Raw genomic sequence first — 18,916 nt, forward strand, 5'->3', positions numbered from 1 at the left:
AGGTTGGATTCCAGTCAAGGGCACGTACCTCGGTTGCAGTTTGTCCCCAGCCCTGGTCGGGGTCGTGTGGGAGGCAACCAGTTGATGTGTCTCCCTCACATTGATGGTTTTTTTCTCTCTCTCCCTATCTCTCTCTCTCTCTCTCCTCTTCCCTCCCACTCTATCTGAAAATAAATGGAAAAAATATCCTCCGGTAAGGATTTTTTTTTTAAAGTGTTGGGGGAGGGAAACACTACTTAATCATTGCTTTAACTGTAATAAATTCTGAGTACTAACTATGTGAAACAGAACACAGAGATAACTGATAAGACCTCTAGTTTCAGGGAGGTTATTGAACTATAAACCATTAAAAGCAGATTATTCTGAACAGTTCTAAAGCCATTCAATACACTAATGAAATCTAAACATCAAGGACTCTGAGAAAGCCATTTTATAATTATTGAAGCATATATAATTTAAAACTTTCCCTTCTCAAAAATTTACTATACACTGACAGTCCTTGAAATAAAATTTCATTTGAGTTAGAAACACTCTAGCCGCCATCTCTCTATATCTCTTATTATAAATATCCACAGGTTCTACAGTGTGTCAAGGAACTACAGCCCAACAAGAATTAACTAAGCAATGGAAACTCATTTTACCAATTTGATGTCCTTTCTGGCTCTCTGAGAATCAGCCTTGGCCTGGTCATAGGTCAGTGCCTTGCTTCGTGCACACCACATGCTCAGGTTGTGTAAAACCTAAGAGAATTGCAAATAGGACACTATCAAGATGGGACAAAACTGCCATCCCCTCCTCAAAAGTTTGAAGGCATTAATTCAAAAGAATTATCAACTGTCATATAATATATCTTTAATTTACCTGTCTGATATCTTGATTGGCTCCCAGAATTATTTCATTCATAGCTGGAGGGGGAATCTTCAAACCCTCTTTAAATGCAATAGACATCATAGCACCCTAAAATTGACAAAGGAAAATCTTCAATAATTTCTTTAAAGTTATATAATCAGATATTTTAAAAATATTTATCGGGTACTTCTGAAATTGATCTTTAAATAAATAGGATAGTGTGATGAAAAAATAATTCCAAACATCATACCTTAATCTGTTCAACCCGAGGTCTTTGAAAACGAAGATCAAAACAATAATGAACCAAAGAGCGAATCTTGGGATGATTTCTATCATTGCACATACAAATAATGGGAATTTTTGTATGTTTAATCAGGCCAATTAATTCCTAAAAGGCAAATTTGCAACACAAAAATAATTATTTGCAAAAACAAAATACCACACAATGTATGCAGTTTGTTTTAAAAACCTCCTCAGCAACATACTTTAATTGCCATAGCTATCACAGAATAATTAGTTCTTATATATTTTTTGGTAAAACATCAAAAGTAAAATTGCAAAAACGCAATGCTTTCGTCACCTGAATTCCTCCCCTGTCCTCATTGCCTGCCATGCCATCTACTTCATCCATGATGAGGGCATGTTTCATGCTTGCTGAAGGGGCTGCTCCGCCTAACCCATGTTGAGAAGCAGTGGGGTGGGTCAGAAACAAATAACAGTTGTTCAAACACTGCTGCTTTATAAACAACTATATCACACATTTGAAACTGGTAACAGTACATGGTACAAAATTAACATGGCACCAAAGTATGCAGTGAAAAGAGATTCTCCCTCCCACCCTGGCCACCTAGGGTACCCAGTTTCCCTCTCCAGAGGCAAACTGTGAACAGACTCTTGTATATCCTTTCAGAGATATTCAAAACATGTTAAAAACATGTGGCCTGGCCAGTGTGGCTCCGTGGTTGAGTGTCAACCCATGCACCAAGAGTTCACCAGTTCAATTCCCGGTCAGGGCACATGCCCAGGTTATGGGCCCAATCCCCAGTGTGGGGCATGCAGGAGGTGGCCAATCAATGTTTCCATCCCTCTACCTCTCCTTTCCTCTCTAAAAAAATCGATAAAGAAAAAAACAACTTTTTTTAAACCAAACATGTGCATAAAAATAGACACCTTGGTTTGGTCATTTAACATATTTTTATGATCTGTTCCTTATCTGTAGATATAGAAACCACATTTTTCAAGGCTGTTTAGTAATGTTCCATTTTACACGTGAATCATAATTTACTTAATCTCTATCTACTAATAAAATGTGAAGACACTTTCAATCTTCTGCTATTATAAATCACACTAAGTGAATATCCATGACATATGTGATTTTACAGATATATAAATATTAACAATGAACCCAGGAATTAGAATTTCTGGGTTAAAGGACTGTCATTTAGCTTTGAGAAATACTGCCAGATTGCTCTGCAGAGGTGTTCTAATTTACACTCCCACCAGCCAAGTATGAGTGACGTTTCCCAAGCAACTTCTTTTTGACAATGATTTTCACTGCTGAAAGTACCAAGAATTCAGATGACCATGCAGTATACCATAAGTTCTAAACATGCACTTCTTAGTCTCTACTTGGGCATCTATTTGTCCCCATAAGCTCTGGCCATACCAGACCACTAGCTACAACCTCTAAAACACTGATACTTCCATACTGTCTTCTCCTCTTCCTACTACTCTTGTCTGAAATAATCCCTTCCACCCACAAATGAGTCTCTTTCTCATTCTTCAAGGCCCTTCAAACAAATGTTATCCTTTTACTGGTAGTTTTCCTGAATACTCCAAATAGAATCACTTCTTCATCTACAGGCCTCTGTCACCTCACTCATCACACTGTATTATTTATTTTCTTGCCCTCTTCACAGGATTCACCTGTGAATCTGCTAAAATCATATGTAAAATACATAAATATGTCCATGTAGGCATTTTTATCACATTCTCAGAAATATCTAAGGCCTTAAAAAAAGATAACTATTGTCTTATAAGAGAGTTACATCAGAGGCTTTCTTATTCTCTCATGAGCCCCAGGATTTAGCAGGGTGCCTAGAACATAGCAGTGATTACTAAACATTGAAATGAACTAGTTTTTCTTACATAACCAAAGAAAACAGTTCAAAAAGCCACATACTTGAATAAAAGCTTTTGATGCTGGTATTATTCAGTGACTCAGCAACAATCTCCTTCAAACTGTTCTTACTCCGAGTATCACTTGCATTCAGCTCCACGTAGCTATATCCCAATTCCTATCACAATATTGGAAACTGTTACTTTACCACAAGGCAAAGTATCCCACCCCCTCCAAAAAAGACAGTTAAGGAAGAAAGAGGGTGAAAAAAAAAACATAAGGAACCAGGGGTAAAAAGATAAAGTATGATAATAACAGACAATGAGATTAACTATAATATACCTCACAATAATGAGTTTAAAATATCATGTCCATAACATACCACACACACACACATTTGGTTTTAAAACCTCAGATGACAAATCACTAACCTGGAAGAATATATTGGAACAAGCAATTTTATCGTTTGCTTCTTAAAATCCTAAAAAGAATTAAATATAACCATCCCAAGATTTCAATATCAGATAAAGAATTAATCTAAGATGCCAAAAAGTAATTCTTCACTTCAAGATAAATAATAAAGTTAAATCATTCTTTGTCAAGTTATCCCTATATACAATTGTCCTCTCAAATCATAAAAAATTAAGTTCTTCTGGTTCATTTCCCAAAATTGATCATTACCTTGATCACAAGGCATTAAAAAAAAGTCTTAACTGAATTCCAAAAAAAGGTAATGACAATACTAAAGGGAGAAAAAGGTCATGTTCACTATTGGAGAGACTAGGGGAAAATGTATTTCTTTGATTTGTTAATGTTTTTAGAGTAGAAAACACAAAGTTACTATACCTGCTAAAAATGTATGCTCTGGTCCGTACAACAAAGATGGAACGAAAACCCCAGCTTATGGGAAAGGGTTGGGAAATCCAGCAATAAATTTAAAATAAGTTTAAAGTCCTTCATTCTATCATTCTGGTAACCTTCCATGGATCATTTCATAGCATTCTGATGCCCATAAACTGTGGTTTGCTCTACTGCCTTGTCTTCTCATTGTCTAGATACAGCAGCCAGAGAGACCACAAGAGCGAAGGCAGGGTCCCATATACTTGGGTTCACACCGTGCCACACTCTCCTCCTAAGCCCGTCTCATTTGCCATATGATGGTAACAGTACACTAAATTCTTAGGAGGGCATATAAGACATTTGTGTCTATAAGACTACTTATATTGTCTATGTAATAATGCACCCAAAGGCTTAATATACTGCCTGGTACATAAGCAAATATCACCTATAATTATAATTACAAATATTTGAAAAAGAATGAAAATGACAAATATCCCAAAAACCAAAGCAAATTATAAAAGTTTAATTTCAGGAAAGTATATACACAGTAGGTTAAAATACATATGCACCACGTACGTACTCACACATGCGCACATCCCATACACAAGCCCTCCACATTCTCTCTCCACCTGCACTGCAATGGAACCCACCTGACAGACCAGAGAGGCCGTGGTTGTTTTGCCAACACCTGGAGGGCCTGAGAGCAGTGCTGCTTTAAAACTAGAGCCATCATCTTTGCTGGCATATTTACCAAACTTTGCTGTTAGGAAGAAAGAAGTTCCAGTGTTACCTGTATTACCTAATAGAAATTTGGGCTTAATTGTCATGAACTTAGCATAGAAGGCAGTCCTCCACTTTAGTTCTAAATTTGCAGAATATTTCCCACAAAGTATAAACAATAGTTTCCAGAGCACTTAGTAAAATTCTACTCCCTAGATCACCTCCACCCAAAATGAAAAACTAAGACTCATTTACTTTAAAACTCTGATTTGAAACAATACTTTTATAATTTCCTTTGCTACAAAGGCACGGGTCAAGCAGGCTACCTGGGTTCTAATCCTAACTCCCCCACTCACCAGCTGGGAGAACTTCAGAAGTGACTTAACCCTTCTAGCCTGTTGCTTCCCTTATAAAATGAGGGTAACAATAGTAATGTGCATGGCAGAAATGTGGAGGGGATGTGCCCAAGCACAGAGCCCAGCAGGCCTTGATAAATGTTAACAAGCATAATGGGTTTACGTGATCACAAAAAGAAAAAATAAATTAAAGATGCCGTGTGCTGTGTCTTCAACTATCTTGCACAGCTCTACAGCATTCTTCCTCCCCTATGACATGGGTGCCTGGCATATACAGGGTTCTGGGCATACACAGGGTGCTCACACACAGGTACACAAGGACTAAGATTTAAATCTACTGCAGGCCTGGGAAAGGGACTATAGTTCACTTGAAGCCTTTAAGTCTTCTCCAGGCAAACAAATCCCCCCTTTTAGGGTACATTTTATGTGGTTTTGGAAAGAGCAAGTCAACTTCAACTTAACTCCGTATCATTACAATTATATTATCTGTTATAAATAAAATAAACTGGCATCCTTGGCCAGTGTCAAGTGACAACACGCATTAACAAGCCAGTCACCACTTTGATGATGACCTTACTGTGCTGCTCACTAAACTTTGCCTTCTTATTTCTTACACAATATCCTCCAGGGCTGTGACTAAAGCTCAAGAAAACACGACTACGGTTTATGATCTGAAACCTCAGCTCCAATAACATTTTAGACACTATATGTATATTGTGGGTGTTCATATTCCATGACAAACACATGGTGAACAAGCACAGAAACGAGAGAAGCTCAGGACCATCAGGCCTACCAAAAGCAAATACACTACAGATTAGGTCTTCAGGATGCCCAATCTATAACTGTTCCTCAGCTTTCTATTCGCACCTTTCCCCCAATTCTCCTCAGCACTCTGAGCAGACATGCTCTCATATACCTTCAGATCTTGGTACATGTACTCTTTTCCATCCAACACCCATGCCCCCAGCCTTCACCTAGCTAAGTCCTACATGGTTTCCAAATCTTGGCTTAGACTTCTCTTCCTCCAGAAATGGGAACATATAGCCCCATCCTTGACCACACACCTCCATCCCTTTAACACCCTATACTTAGCCCTATAACAGTACTTAGCACATTAGATTTTAATTGCTGGTTCATATATGTCTCTCCCACCAACTGTGAGCTCACTGAAGGGGACTGTGCTTTGTTCACAATAGCACCTCTGGAGTCTCTAGTATAGCACCTGGGCTCAGAGCAGGCCCTCAATAAATGCTTGCTTTGAGATGAATGAACCAACTATTAGACTTCCTTACATAAGAGCAACTGGGCAATTACATGGTGACAGACAGACACAACAATGAATGCAGCTGTAAAATCACCGTGTTTCCTGTCTTCGGATGGACTCTTGTGCCAGTTTTGGAGCCAGCGTAGAAGTTTGTTGGCACAGCTCTGGTCACCTTGCTGTCCAATTATGGTCTTGAGCGAGGTTGGCTTATATTTATCCACCCAGAGCAAATTTGCCACTTTATTTTCACTGCTGTCATCAGCCAAATTCCTAGCCCAGCTGTCACCATTTGTCTCCTCAGCCACCTGCTCCTTGAAGTCCAGGCCTCTCTGAAACACACTTGTTTCCTTTTTCACTGACGTCATAGTGCTTTCCTTTTTGGGAGTCCGTTGGCACTTTTTGGATTCTGAGTCCTTCTTAGTTGGACTAATTTTTCTTTTTCCTTGGACATTTTTTTGGGGTGTTCTCCTTGATCTGGACTTTTCTTTATTCATCTTAAAAATTGTAAAAATGAGAAAAAAAGAAACCTGGTGAGATAAAGAATTTCTATCCTGCTAAATGTACTCCACAGGACAATCTGAGATATACAAATAAGCTACCCAAGCTAGGTTTATCTTTTCACAATGGACCTCGTTGTTTGCGGAAATCATCACCATCCAAACTTTATAAAAATTAACAACAAACACAATAAAAAGCACCTAACTACAATTTTTAAAAGTGAAAACATGTTTGTTTGTTTTTTAATAATCCAATATCAGTTTGAAAAAACAGAGTAATGGATTACGAGATTTTTGTTTCAGTCTTCCAACTAGTTAAAAGTTAATGCCGCCCGGCCAGTATGGCTCAGTAGATTGAGCATCATCCCATGGACTGAGAGGTCCTGGGTTCACTTCCTGGTCAGGGCACAAGCCTGGGTTGTGGGCTCGGTCTCTGGTAGGGGGCATGCAGGAGGCAGCTGATCAAAATTTCTCTCTCACATCTATGTTTCTATCTCTCTCTTTCTTCCTCTCTAAAAAAATCAATAAAAACAAATATATATATATATATTTAAAGTTAATGACTCCAAGAATTATGCTAAATGAAATAAGCCAGTCAGAGAAAGACAAGTACCATATGTGGAATCTAATGAACAAAATAAACTAACAAGCAAAACAGTGATGGACTTCTAAATACAGAACAGACTGAAAGTTGTCAGAGGGGAGGCAGGTTGCAGGGTTGCGTCATTCCATACACCAAAAGGTTGTGGGTTCAATTCCTGGTTAGGGCACATGTCTAGGTTGCAGATTCAATCCCCAGTCAGCAAACGTATGGGAGACGACCCATCGAATTTTCTCTCTCACATTGATGTTTCTCTCTCCCTCCCTTCCTCTCTCTCTGGAAATCAATGAAAGCATGTCCTCGGGTGAGGATAAATACATAAACAAAATAAAATAAAATATGCCCTAGCCAGTTTGGCTCAGCAATGGAAGCATCAGCCCACAGACCAGAGAGTTGCGGGTTTGATTCCGGTCAAGGGCATGTATAGAAGGCAACCAGTTGATGTGTCTCTCTCACATTGATTTTTCTCTCTCTCTGTTCCCCTCTTCCCCTCCTGCTCTGTCTGAAGATAAATGCAAAAATGTCCTCGGGTGAGGGTAAAAAAAAATAAATAAATAAATAAATAAAATAAATAAATAAAATAAAATAAAAATTTTAAAAGTTAATGCCTCTAAATAACTGTATCTGGTGTCAGGTGGATGCAAGACTTACTGGGGGATCACTTTGTAAGTTCTATAAATGTCTAAACACTATACCATACGCCTGAAAATAATATTATATTAAAATGTCAACTGTAATTGAAAAATAAAAAAATTTTTTTAAAAACCTCCACAAAGCCCTGGCCAGTTTGGCTCAGCGGTTAGAACGTCGGCCTGCGGTCTGGAGAGACCCGGGTTCGGTTCCCGCTAAGGGCACGTACCTCGGTTGCAGTTTGTCCCCGGCCCTGGGTGGTCGTGGGGGTGGCAGCCACTCAATGTGTCCCTTCACGTCGATGTTTCTCACTCTCTCTCCCTTCCTCTCTCTCCCTCCTACTCTATCTGTACAAAAAATGGAAAAATATCCTCGGGTGAGGATAAAAAAAACAAAAAAAAACCTCCACAAAACCATGTACACAAAGTTCACAACAGCATTATTCTATTTCATACACATATATTGTTATTTTATATTATACCCAAAAAATGAAAATAACCCATCCACCCACCAATCTGATGAACGGATAAACAAAATGTGGTATAGCCACACACTAGTGTATTAATATTATCACCAATGAAAAGAAATGCAGCAATGCCACATGCTTCAGCATAGGTGAACCCTGAAAACATTTTGCTAAGTGAAAGAAAACAGACTCAAAGGGCTACATATTGCACATATTCCTTTAAATAAAATGTCCAGAATAGGTAAATCCATAGACACAGAAAGTAGATGGGTGGTTGCCAGGGGGTAGCTACAAGGACTGATTGTGAATGTGCACAGGGTTTCTTCAGGGAGTGATGAAAATGTTCTGGAATTAGACTCTGGTGATGGCTGCACAATCTTGTGAATATACTAAGAACCACAGATTTATACACTTTAAAAGAATGAATTGTGTGGTGTGTGAATAATATCCAAATAATAATTTGTGGTGTGAATAATAAAAAAAAAAATTAGTGCCTCTTCATCAGTAAGTGGATGCTAAATTTAGTGGGTGAATATTTGAGGATTAATAAGATATTAGCATAATCTTAAAGTATCAATTCAAGGGGAAATAATCACTTTACTGATAAAGAAACCCAGCAGACATTGACTTGACCAAGTAATCAAGATTATTATCACCAATAAGAGATATCGCATCATGTGCATCTGATATGATGCACTGTCAATACAGTATCAGTTCTGTAGTATTCTTGCCAAAAATGTATAACCTCAAGCTAATCATAAGAAAACATCAAAGAAATCCAAACTTTTTAAGAGTGGCTCCTCCAAGAACGAAAGATCTGTCATAAACTGGAGGAGACTAAGACACAACAACTAAATGCAGTGTGGGATCCTGGAACAGAAAAAAGACAATAGGGGGAAATGTGAATTCTGAATAACATGTATGATTTAGTTAGCAGTATGGTATCAATGTCAATTTCCTGGTTTTGATAACTGTGCTATATGGTTAGGTAAGTTGTCAATATTAGGGAACACTGGGTGAAGAGCCAATACAAATCATTCCCCAAGATGTTTCTAACTGGAATAAATGGCAGACCACCTTGTCACTTGGGTAACAGAGTTGAGGACGTTAAAGTTGGGCTACTGGCACCCGTGTCCTGCACTTGGAAAAGACCTGTATACATGGGAACAAACGAGGCTAACACTAGGAGAAGCAGAGAGACAGAAACTAAAAGGGCCCTGAAAGCACTAGCCTCCAGATCCAATAATCCTACACCAGGCCCACCCTGCCCTTAGTTCAGTTAGTGAGCCAACATTTGGCCCTTTTTGCTAAACCTAATATAGGCTGGGTTTCTACCACAAATGAGTAAGTCCTAATATAGTTTTAAGTAAAAATGAATTTATCATTCTGATACCTATAACATATCCGTTAAAGAACTCTTAAGTAATAACCTCTGCACAAAGTCGTTGCAAGAATATGGAAAGTATGGGAAGTTTAATAAGTAGATATGGTAATTACAATACACTGTCCTCTCACGCTCTCCTCGTATTCCTTTTTAAAAGGTAAGAAAATGCATCAAAGAAGACATCCTGAAGCAGCGTCCACCTACTCAAAAGGAAATAAAGTATGTTTATTTGCAGAAGTAGTTAATCTTTTAGCCAACAGGCCTGTAGCTACCCAAGAAATGTCTATGAAACAGGAAAGTTGCTACAAACCAACTTAAATAAAGTTCATTTTACACAAACCTCAGCTTCAACTGCTATTTCATATTTGGACTTCTTGCCTGGCATAGTTCGAATCAAATCCAATAGGCCATCCTCATCAATAATTTTTGTCCCCAAGGCTGCTGCCTAGTGATTAAAAATGCAAACCGTTAGAAACCCATAATCTAACCATTACTTTCTGTTAAAACGAAAGAGAGAGAAAGATTCTAGGGCCTCTTTATAGGTGAAAAAACCACATTTATAAATTAGATAATGCTGAAATTATTTTTTTAAGCCATATTTATGAAAAAGTACCATTAAAAAGAATGAAAATGACAGGTACATCCCTAAGAGTAAGTTGGTAGCTGAGGTGTCACACTGCCACTTTCCTGGATTGCTTTACCTTTTCCTCTACCCTACAACGGGCAAAGTCACTAGGGCCTAAGTCCAGCTCTTGATCCCCTCTCCCAGGATCAGCTCATCTGGCAGACATTTCCCCCCACTTTCTCCCCTATACTAACAGAACTCCAATGTGTCCATCTCCAAGTAATAAATTATGATCGGTCTAAGACAATCAGAAAAGTCCTCTCCCTCCCAACCTTGTTCATAGCACTGAATGAAATGTGACAGCTCTGGCCAAGGAAACTTAGGTGGGCTTTTACAAGAAGAGTTTCTGGGAAAGCTCCTCTAAGGCCAGTGTGACATCTTGCCACGCCTCCCTTTCTTCTGCCATGAATGTGGACGTGAATGCCTACAGCTGGAGCTAGAGCCAGCTATCAACACAAGGCAACATGCACAATGTCTCAAGTTAACAAAATAAGGACAAAAGAGGTAGAAAATGTAGCCTGACTACATTACTGAGCTGCTGAACCATCCCCAGCAATTGCCTACCTCTGGAATTCTTATTACCTTAAGAAATAAGCAGCTATTTGTTTGAACCAAGGTGAGTAGAGTATTCTGTTACTTGGAGCTACACACAATCCTACTTCCAGAGTTCCAATAAAATACTTAAGTGGCATATATAAGAGTACTTAGCCCCTGGCCAGTTTGGCTCAGCAGTTAGAGCATCGGCATGCGGACCGGAGAGTCCTGGGTTCGGTTCCCACTAAGGGCACGTACCTCGGTTGCAGTTTGTCCCAGGCCCCAGTTGGGGTTGTGTGGGTGGCAGCCACTCGATGTCTCTTTCTCGCATCAATGTTTCTCTCTCTCTCTTCCTCCATCTCTCCCTCCTGCTCTATCTGTAGATAAATGCAAAAATGTCCTCAGGTGAGGATAAGGAAAAAAAAAACAATACTTAGGACTGAAAAGAAAACTGCAGTTGCGCCTTGGCCAGTTTGGCTTAACAGTTACAACGCTGGCCCAAGGACCAAAGAGTTGCAGGTTCAATTCTGGTCAAGGGCATGTACCTCAGTTGCAGTTTGGTCCCTGGCCCTGGTCGGGGTCGTGTGGGAGGCAATCAATCGATGTGTCTTCTTCACATCAATGTTTCTGTCTCTCTCTTTCAGACAGAGAGAACAAATGAAAAAATATCCTTGGGTGAGGATTTAAAAAAAATAAAATTAAAAAACCCAACTTCAAAAAAGTTCTTCTATCTTCAAAAAAAATTTAAATTAGAATATTACACTAAAAAAGTCAAGTAAACAGGAACTGTGCCTTCAATTGGAAAACCAAAATTCTGGGATCAAAGCCAACACTTCCATGGAGAAGAAATAACATAGGGAAGAAATCATTTTTCCATTTTTTTCTTCTCTTAACTTTGTGTAAAGGGCATTACTACAAATGGTCATATCAAGAGCCTGCCAAAACAAGCAGGCTGTTTCACTGTGCTGAGAATACAGCAGCACCCACCTTATCACTCTTGGACTGTCCACTATCACGACCCATGACAAGGTAGTTTGTTTTCTTGCTGACATTTCCGGTTACTTTTCCTCCATAACGTTCAATTAGAGACTTGGCTTCATCCCTTTCAATGGACTCCAGCACTCCTGTGATTACAAATATAAGGCCTTCCAAGCAATTTTCAGCTCCCTGAAAACCAAAATGTTCAAGCAGAGAGGAAATTACATGGTAGCTTTCCAAAGAAATATTTGGCATCAAAACTGCAGGAAGTTGATTTTTCTCATCTGACATCATAAATAATCTCAGCAAGGAAAAATTTGCTGGAAATTTACAGCAAATAAGCAGAAGCTGAAATTAAATCCTGAGACGTTCTTATATGGCCAACATTTAACAAACTTATAAAACCAGCAATGAAGAAATAAATTCAGTACAGTTAGCAAAGCTTATTAAAATTAGCCAGTCATACTATTTTCATTATGTTTAATATTTAAACTACTAGTGAACTTGTACAACTTTAAGTAAACAACTAGATGCAATCCACCCACAGAAAACCTTGCTATTGTTAAGAAAGAAAAGCTTCAATTCTGAAAGCTAAACAAGTTTGAGCTCCTGCACTTCCCTCTGGTTGTGTATCCTATGACAGTAAATCTAACAACCTGTACATAACTTAAAGGCAAGATCATATCATCTCTTGGTGGGAAAGATAACTTGATAATATAAAAGACACTGGCCAAAGTAAACTGGATGGAAGAGACATTTAATCTTAATTGGAACTGTGTATAATTATAGATATTTTTTAAATTTTTGCAATGGTTCAATAAAAAGCTATAACCAAAGAAAATGAAAATTATATAAAGTTACTTATTACTCTTTGAATAGAGAATTGAACACAGACTTAAAAGAGGCATGAAAGGCAGCCAAACAAAATTCAAAGACTAGCATAATACAAGTTCAATCCTTCACCAACAGATGAAGAATCTTTTGCAGGGGTGGGTTAGGGCGGGTGGGGATAGATCTGAATCGGCTGGGAGAAAATGTTTAACAACATCTCTAGGTCCCTTCAAGCCCTATGATTCTGCAATTAAAATCACCTTCTGAACACTACAAGTACTTAAATACTTGTCAATAAATTCAAAACAACTTTATAAAACTTGACATGCAAGTCCCTATCCCACACGCCATTTATCATCTCCTGAACTATCGGTCACCCCTTATGGCTCTGAGATCTTTTTACCTATCCAATCTCAGCATTTCTAGCCTCCCTACCAAGCTCTTCCACTCCAGAACTCTCACTGCAGGACCAGCAAACCACCCAATATCCTCAACCTCTTCTCCAACATTGCCCCCATATCCTCATCTTCACTAAAACCTGACTATCTTCCTAAGGACAGCACTTTACCTAAAGTCCTCCTCTCAAGCAGAGGCTTTCATACACTTTGTATAAGAGGCAAGACTGGCACACATATATCACAATCATAAGTAAATAATAATTTACTTATGGTCTCTCCTGAATTAGACGACAAGTACCATGAAGGCATAGAGTCTTATAACTGCAGTATGCCTCAAAACCCAGCCCTACTGGGGCTACTTGTAGTTCAAGAAAAATTTTTCTAAGTATCAAGCAGTGATTCATAATGGAATAAACACCTCTAGTTAGTAAATATGGTGACTGGCTTTCCTGTTCATTTTAATTATTAATTCTCTGCTGCTGTAAACCTAGTGAATACATACACTGACACATGGGCCAGAGACCTTGCCATGCCTTCCCAGCACTCTTACCTTTGGTATTTCTTTGGAGCCCAGAGCTTTGGGACCTTCTCTATTTAAGTAACTTCGATAAGCTTGATAATTAGTGCGTCTCTTTTCAGAATCTTCAGGACTTACAGACTTTAAGGATAGTGAAAGAAAATTGAATAAATTCATACAAAATTGATGTAAAATTAGAAATACATATTAATAAATAAATATGAAGTCACTTCTGTATTTGGTTCTGAAATGAAAACTTTCAGCTACGCAGGTACTCCCATTTACACATGCCTGGCTTATAAACATCCCTGCATCAGCCCTTGTCAAATCTTTCCACTCTCTCAAAAGGTACATATCTCAGGGTAGATTAGTGCATAAGCCAAGTTGCCAGCCCCAAGCAAAAAAATAAAAAGAGTGTATTTTATTTCAAGATACACGTGAATTTTAAATTCTATTTCACAATATACCCGTGAACTTGATCACACAAGAAGACATCCTACATTCATCCTATTGCTTCACACTCCCCTAAACAACTTAAGTGGCTCTACACCCCTGGGGATATAAACACAATGGTCTGAGAATTAATGGCTTCATATAAACAGCTGGCTCAAAAAAGGGGCAAGCTTTACTTCAAAAAGCAGACACATTGCCTGGCCGGTGTGACTCAGTGGTTGAGCATCGACTGATGCACCAAGAGGTCGACAGTTCGATTCCTGGTCAGGGCACACGCCCAAGGTTGTGGGCCTGATCCCCAGTAGGGGGAATGCAGGAGGCAGCCAGTAGATGTTCTCTCTCATTGATATTTCTATCCCTATCTCCCTCTCCCTTCCTCTTTCTAAAGTCAATTAAAAATTTAATTGATTAATTAAATAAATAAAGCAGACACATTCCATACGCCACCACTCTCCCTTCTAGGTTAATCTCTCCTATTCTATTTCAGGAGATCTTACAGTGGGTGTCTCAGAAAATCCTGGGGAAATTTTTGAAACTATATATCCCTAGATTCACTCTGAGTTTCTAATTCAAAGATATGGGGTATGGCTAAGGCATGTGTATTTGTAGAAAAAAAACAGCCTAGATAATTCTGATTCAAATACCACTATGCCCTGGCCGGTTTGGCTCAGCGGTTGGAGCATTGCTCTGCAGGCCAGAGAGTCCTGGGTTTGGTTCCTGCTAGGGGCACATATCAAAATAAATATATAAATAAATAAAGAAGCCTTGGCTGGTTTGGCTCAGCAGTTTGAGCATCAGCCTGCAGACCAGAGAGTCCTGGGTTCAGTTTCCGCTAGGGGCACGTACCAAAAAAAAAAAACCACTACAAAATGGTCTGTTTTTTCCTACTTCCTATTTTACATTATTTTTAACTTGTAAGTACCTCAAATACCTTTTGAGAGTCGACAAAATATTATTTCAATACAAATAAGTGATTTAATTAACAAAATAAGTAAGCTGTTTTGGTTAAGTTAAATAAACCATTACAGATTGGTCCTGGACCCTAACTACATTTTAACAGTGGTTCTCAAATGTTGGTGTGCATACATATCATATGAGAAGCTTTTTTTTGTTTTTAAATTTATTTATTTTTGTTACAGATATTTCTCCTTCCCCCTTCCCCAGACATCCTCCTCCCTATCCTGTCCTCAACCCCCACCCCACAAGCATTGTTGTCTATGTCCATTGTCATCTGAGAAGCTTATTAAAATACATCTGCCCAGCCCAGCCCAGCCGGTGTGGCTCAGTGGCTGAGCGTCAACCCATGCACCAAGAGGTCGCTGGTTCGACTCCCGGTCAGGGCACATGCCCAGGTTGTGAGCCAAATCTCCAGTGAGGGGCATGTAGGAAGCAGCCAACTAATATCCTCACTCATCGATGTTTCTCTCTCTCTCTCTCCCCCTTTCTCTCTAAAATCAATAAAGAAAAAAAATATACACCTGCCCAGCCCATGTCCCCTGGAAAACGATATTTTTAATAAGCTTCACAGAGAAGTCCAATACATACCAAAATGGAAAATTTATTTATTTATAACATTAAATGTTATAATGAAAAAGCTAATACTGAATGAAAACACCTTATAAAATAACTTTGAAGTACACCCATTTATAAAGTCAAAATTGTTTGACCAAGATAGATGGAATTTATTAAACAGACTTTTTCAAAACTGCTTCAGTAAAAGTTCTCTCCTAAAAGTCATTTCCTTTCCAACTTTGAAAAATACAGTGAAGAAAAACAATTTCACTTGAAGATTTCTTCTTCTTTAATGAAAATAGACAAGCCTCTGAAAACTCAACATGTTTAGAGTGCCTGAAGAAAAACTCACCAACCAGGTAAGTATTTAGTGAAGAAAAATCGGAGACTAAAAAGTTCATTGTTCCCTTAAGTGTATTTATGAGCACTGACCACAAAAAAAAAACTTGAAATCACCTCTATCTCACTGATCTGCACTAAAAAATTATGGTAAAAAGCAGTTAAAATATACAAGAGTTAAAATATTCTACTTTTAATTCTAAGTGTCTAGAAGGCTTGAAGGAATTGTGGCTTCTCATTATGAATCTACGGTAGTTCCAAACTGGAGATGAAAATACAGAAAACTTCTAAAAACCATTTCATATTATTTACCTGTTTTTTTCCTTTAAAAATGATTTCAGTATCTCAACATTGTTATACAAGGACAAATACAAATAATAATTTTAATAACAGCAAAAATTTATATAGCACTTATTATGTGCCAGGCATTGTTCTAAGTGGTTTTAGATATTAACTCATTATGACTATTTTACAAATGAGGAAAACAAAGCAGAAGGAGGGCAAGTAGCCAGACCAAGGTCACACATCTGCTCAATGAAAGCACTATGATCTGAAACTGGCTCCAGACTCCACTGCAGAGCCACCATGTTATACTGCTTTTTTTTGGCCTAGAAGTCCTAAGTTCAAAGCTAACTCTGTCACCTACCAGCTGGATAAATCTTGTAAAAATTACTTAAATGCTTTCAGCCTGTACACTCATCTTTAAAAGTTGAATAATAAAGCCATGGCCAGTGTGGCTCAGTTGGTTAGAGCATCATCCTATGCACCAGAAAGTTGAGGGTTCGATTCCCAGTCAGGGCACGTAAAGAAGGCAACCAATTGATGTATCTCTCTCCCTACCCCCTTCTTCTCCCTTCCTCCCTCTCTAAAAATCTATTTTAAAAAAGTTGAGCCCTAGGCAGTTTGGCTAAGCGGTTAGAGCGTCGGCCTGCGGACCAGAGTCCTAGGTTTGCTTTCCGCTAAGGGCATGTACCTCGGTTGCAGTTTGTCCCCGGCCCCAGTTGGGGTCGTGTGGGTGGCAACCACTGATGTGTCTCTCTCACGTCACTGTTTCTCTCTCTTCCTCCCTCTCTCTCTCTTCCTCCCTCTCTTTCTCTCTTTCCTTCCTCTCTCCCATGCAACAAGGATTAAAAAAAAAAGTTGAATAAAAATAAATATCTCACAGGGCTGTTGTGAAGATACCATATGTTTTAGCACAATATCTGATACACAATAACATTCAATACATATTGGCTAATTTAGCTATATTTGTAACCTATGACCTGCAATAGCATTTAAATAAGATGGTATTTTAAAAGTACTATAATGACTTACAAAGTTAGAAATAAAACTTGAAAATAATCAAACCCAGATCAACACATAGCCCCAACATGATACACTTTTAGAAAATTCTACCTCTTTTTTAGCAGGAGAACTTTTGGTTTTCTTAGGACTTTTTGTCTCTCCTTTCAATTCAATGGCATTTTCTTTTCTTTTCAAGGACAAAGGCTCTGTTTCTTTAGAAGAACTCTCTTCCTTTTTTTTCAAAAGTGTCAGCTTGGAATTAGCTTTAGAAGTTGTTTCTCCTATTTTGTGAGCTGATGACTTGGAATGTTGCTGAGATTCTTTTAAACTTTCACATTTAGTTTGCTTCTTAGGACTGCAGTTCTTTCTTTCATCCAGAAATTGTTCTGTTTTTACTAGCAAAACAGAAAATATGATTGTTGTTTTTCGGAAATGATACCCAATAATAAGATTATTTTTGCATTTTTCTTAGTAATCTTGTTAGTGCACAATGTCATAGGTGATTTCATGTTTACATTAAGATTTTAATTCTTTATATAGCATATTTATTTTTAAAAATTAAACATTTGTATATTACTTCTTTGTATAACCAGTTCAAATTAAGGGATCTATTTTTAAATACAAATTACTCAATAATTGAAATAACATGATAAACCAAATCTAAGAACACGGACTTTATTCCACAGATAACCTTCAGTGATCTGAAATTTACCATGAGACAACTTAATGACTAGGATGTCACAAAAAACCCTGTAATATAGTCTGAAAGCTGCAAATCCTGAGAGATTTCAAGACTAAAAGTTACTATATGAACAAATTTACTTATAGGATTAAGACCATCTATACTAGCAGATGGTTAGATATCAGGACCACTAAAAAATAAAACCTTTGGACAATCAGCAGGAGAGCTTCAGATGACCTGAACACTATCAGTTAACTCTGAGCTTGAAACATCTAGTTCTGTCTTCATATACTGTAGTCCACATGTTACGCTATACTTGGAAATTAACATGAAGCCAAGAGCTATAAAACCTTTCTCACAATGATCATAGAGCAGAAAGGTATTCTGCACCAGCTAATACTTCAACAGTTTTCAGAGTATCTAAGTAGAACATGCTCCAATATGCCTATGAAATAATGTCTACTTAACAATATAAGGCATTTATTGAATAGAATGTTTAAACAAAGTTACCATAAATTTCCTTCTATAAAAATAAATGTTTCATCTTACATTTTTTCTAATATTACCTTTATAAGGATATTTATGTTTTTCTGCTTTACTTAAATTGGCTTGAACAGATGAAAACGTTTCTCTCTCTTCTGGGTCCTTTAGAGCCTAAGAAAATGTTTAAAGTGTCAATGTGACAAATGATAGGAAAATTATTACCACAAAATACGTTGTTAAAACTGACCAAAGTTTTTAATTTAAGTTTTAATTTTAAGGGCCATCTTCCAAAGTAGCAGGACAATACGATAAATTTTCACTCATTCATCCACAAAATTTCTGGGGCAAATGAAGAATGTTTTATTACTTTTAATTTTACAGATAAGAAAACAAATGAAAAGGGTACAAAAAATACATTCTATAAAAAAAATTATCCCAGTTCTTCCCAAGTTGTGAGTCTGGAAATGAAAGCCTTGTTTCTGCTTCTTTCATCTCAATTTTTAAATTGTTAGCATTATGAGGTTAAAACTAAAATATAAATCCAAAATGGAAAG

At 37.8% G+C, this 18,916-nt stretch overlaps 1 protein-coding gene across 7 annotated transcripts in view; it reads right to left on the reverse strand.

Moving 5' to 3' along the window:
• RFC1 (replication factor C subunit 1) overlaps positions 1-18,916 on the reverse strand; it is an 84,871-nt gene that overhangs the window by 17,784 nt on the left and 48,171 nt on the right. For all 7 annotated transcript variants that reach the window (XM_036254459.1, XM_036254487.1, XM_036254478.1 and 4 more), the window contains 12 exons: positions 18,446-18,533; positions 17,309-17,592; positions 13,643-13,750; positions 11,873-12,052; positions 10,067-10,171; positions 6,243-6,642; positions 4,459-4,568; positions 3,032-3,146; positions 1,430-1,521; positions 1,100-1,237; positions 862-957; positions 642-740 (listed from right to left, as the gene is read on the reverse strand). In XM_036254459.1, the coding sequence (XP_036110352.1) occupies positions 642-740; positions 862-957; positions 1,100-1,237; positions 1,430-1,521; positions 3,032-3,146; positions 4,459-4,568; positions 6,243-6,642; positions 10,067-10,171; positions 11,873-12,052; positions 13,643-13,750; positions 17,309-17,592; positions 18,446-18,533 (1,815 nt within the window). The remainder of the gene's footprint in view (positions 1-641; positions 741-861; positions 958-1,099; positions 1,238-1,429; positions 1,522-3,031; positions 3,147-4,458; positions 4,569-6,242; positions 6,643-10,066; positions 10,172-11,872; positions 12,053-13,642; positions 13,751-17,308; positions 17,593-18,445; positions 18,534-18,916) is intronic.

Source organism: Molossus molossus, unplaced genomic scaffold (assembly GCF_014108415.1).
Source record: "Molossus molossus isolate mMolMol1 unplaced genomic scaffold, mMolMol1.p scaffold_m16_p_1, whole genome shotgun sequence".
In the NCBI taxonomy this organism is placed as follows: Eukaryota; Metazoa; Chordata; class Mammalia; order Chiroptera; family Molossidae; genus Molossus; species Molossus molossus.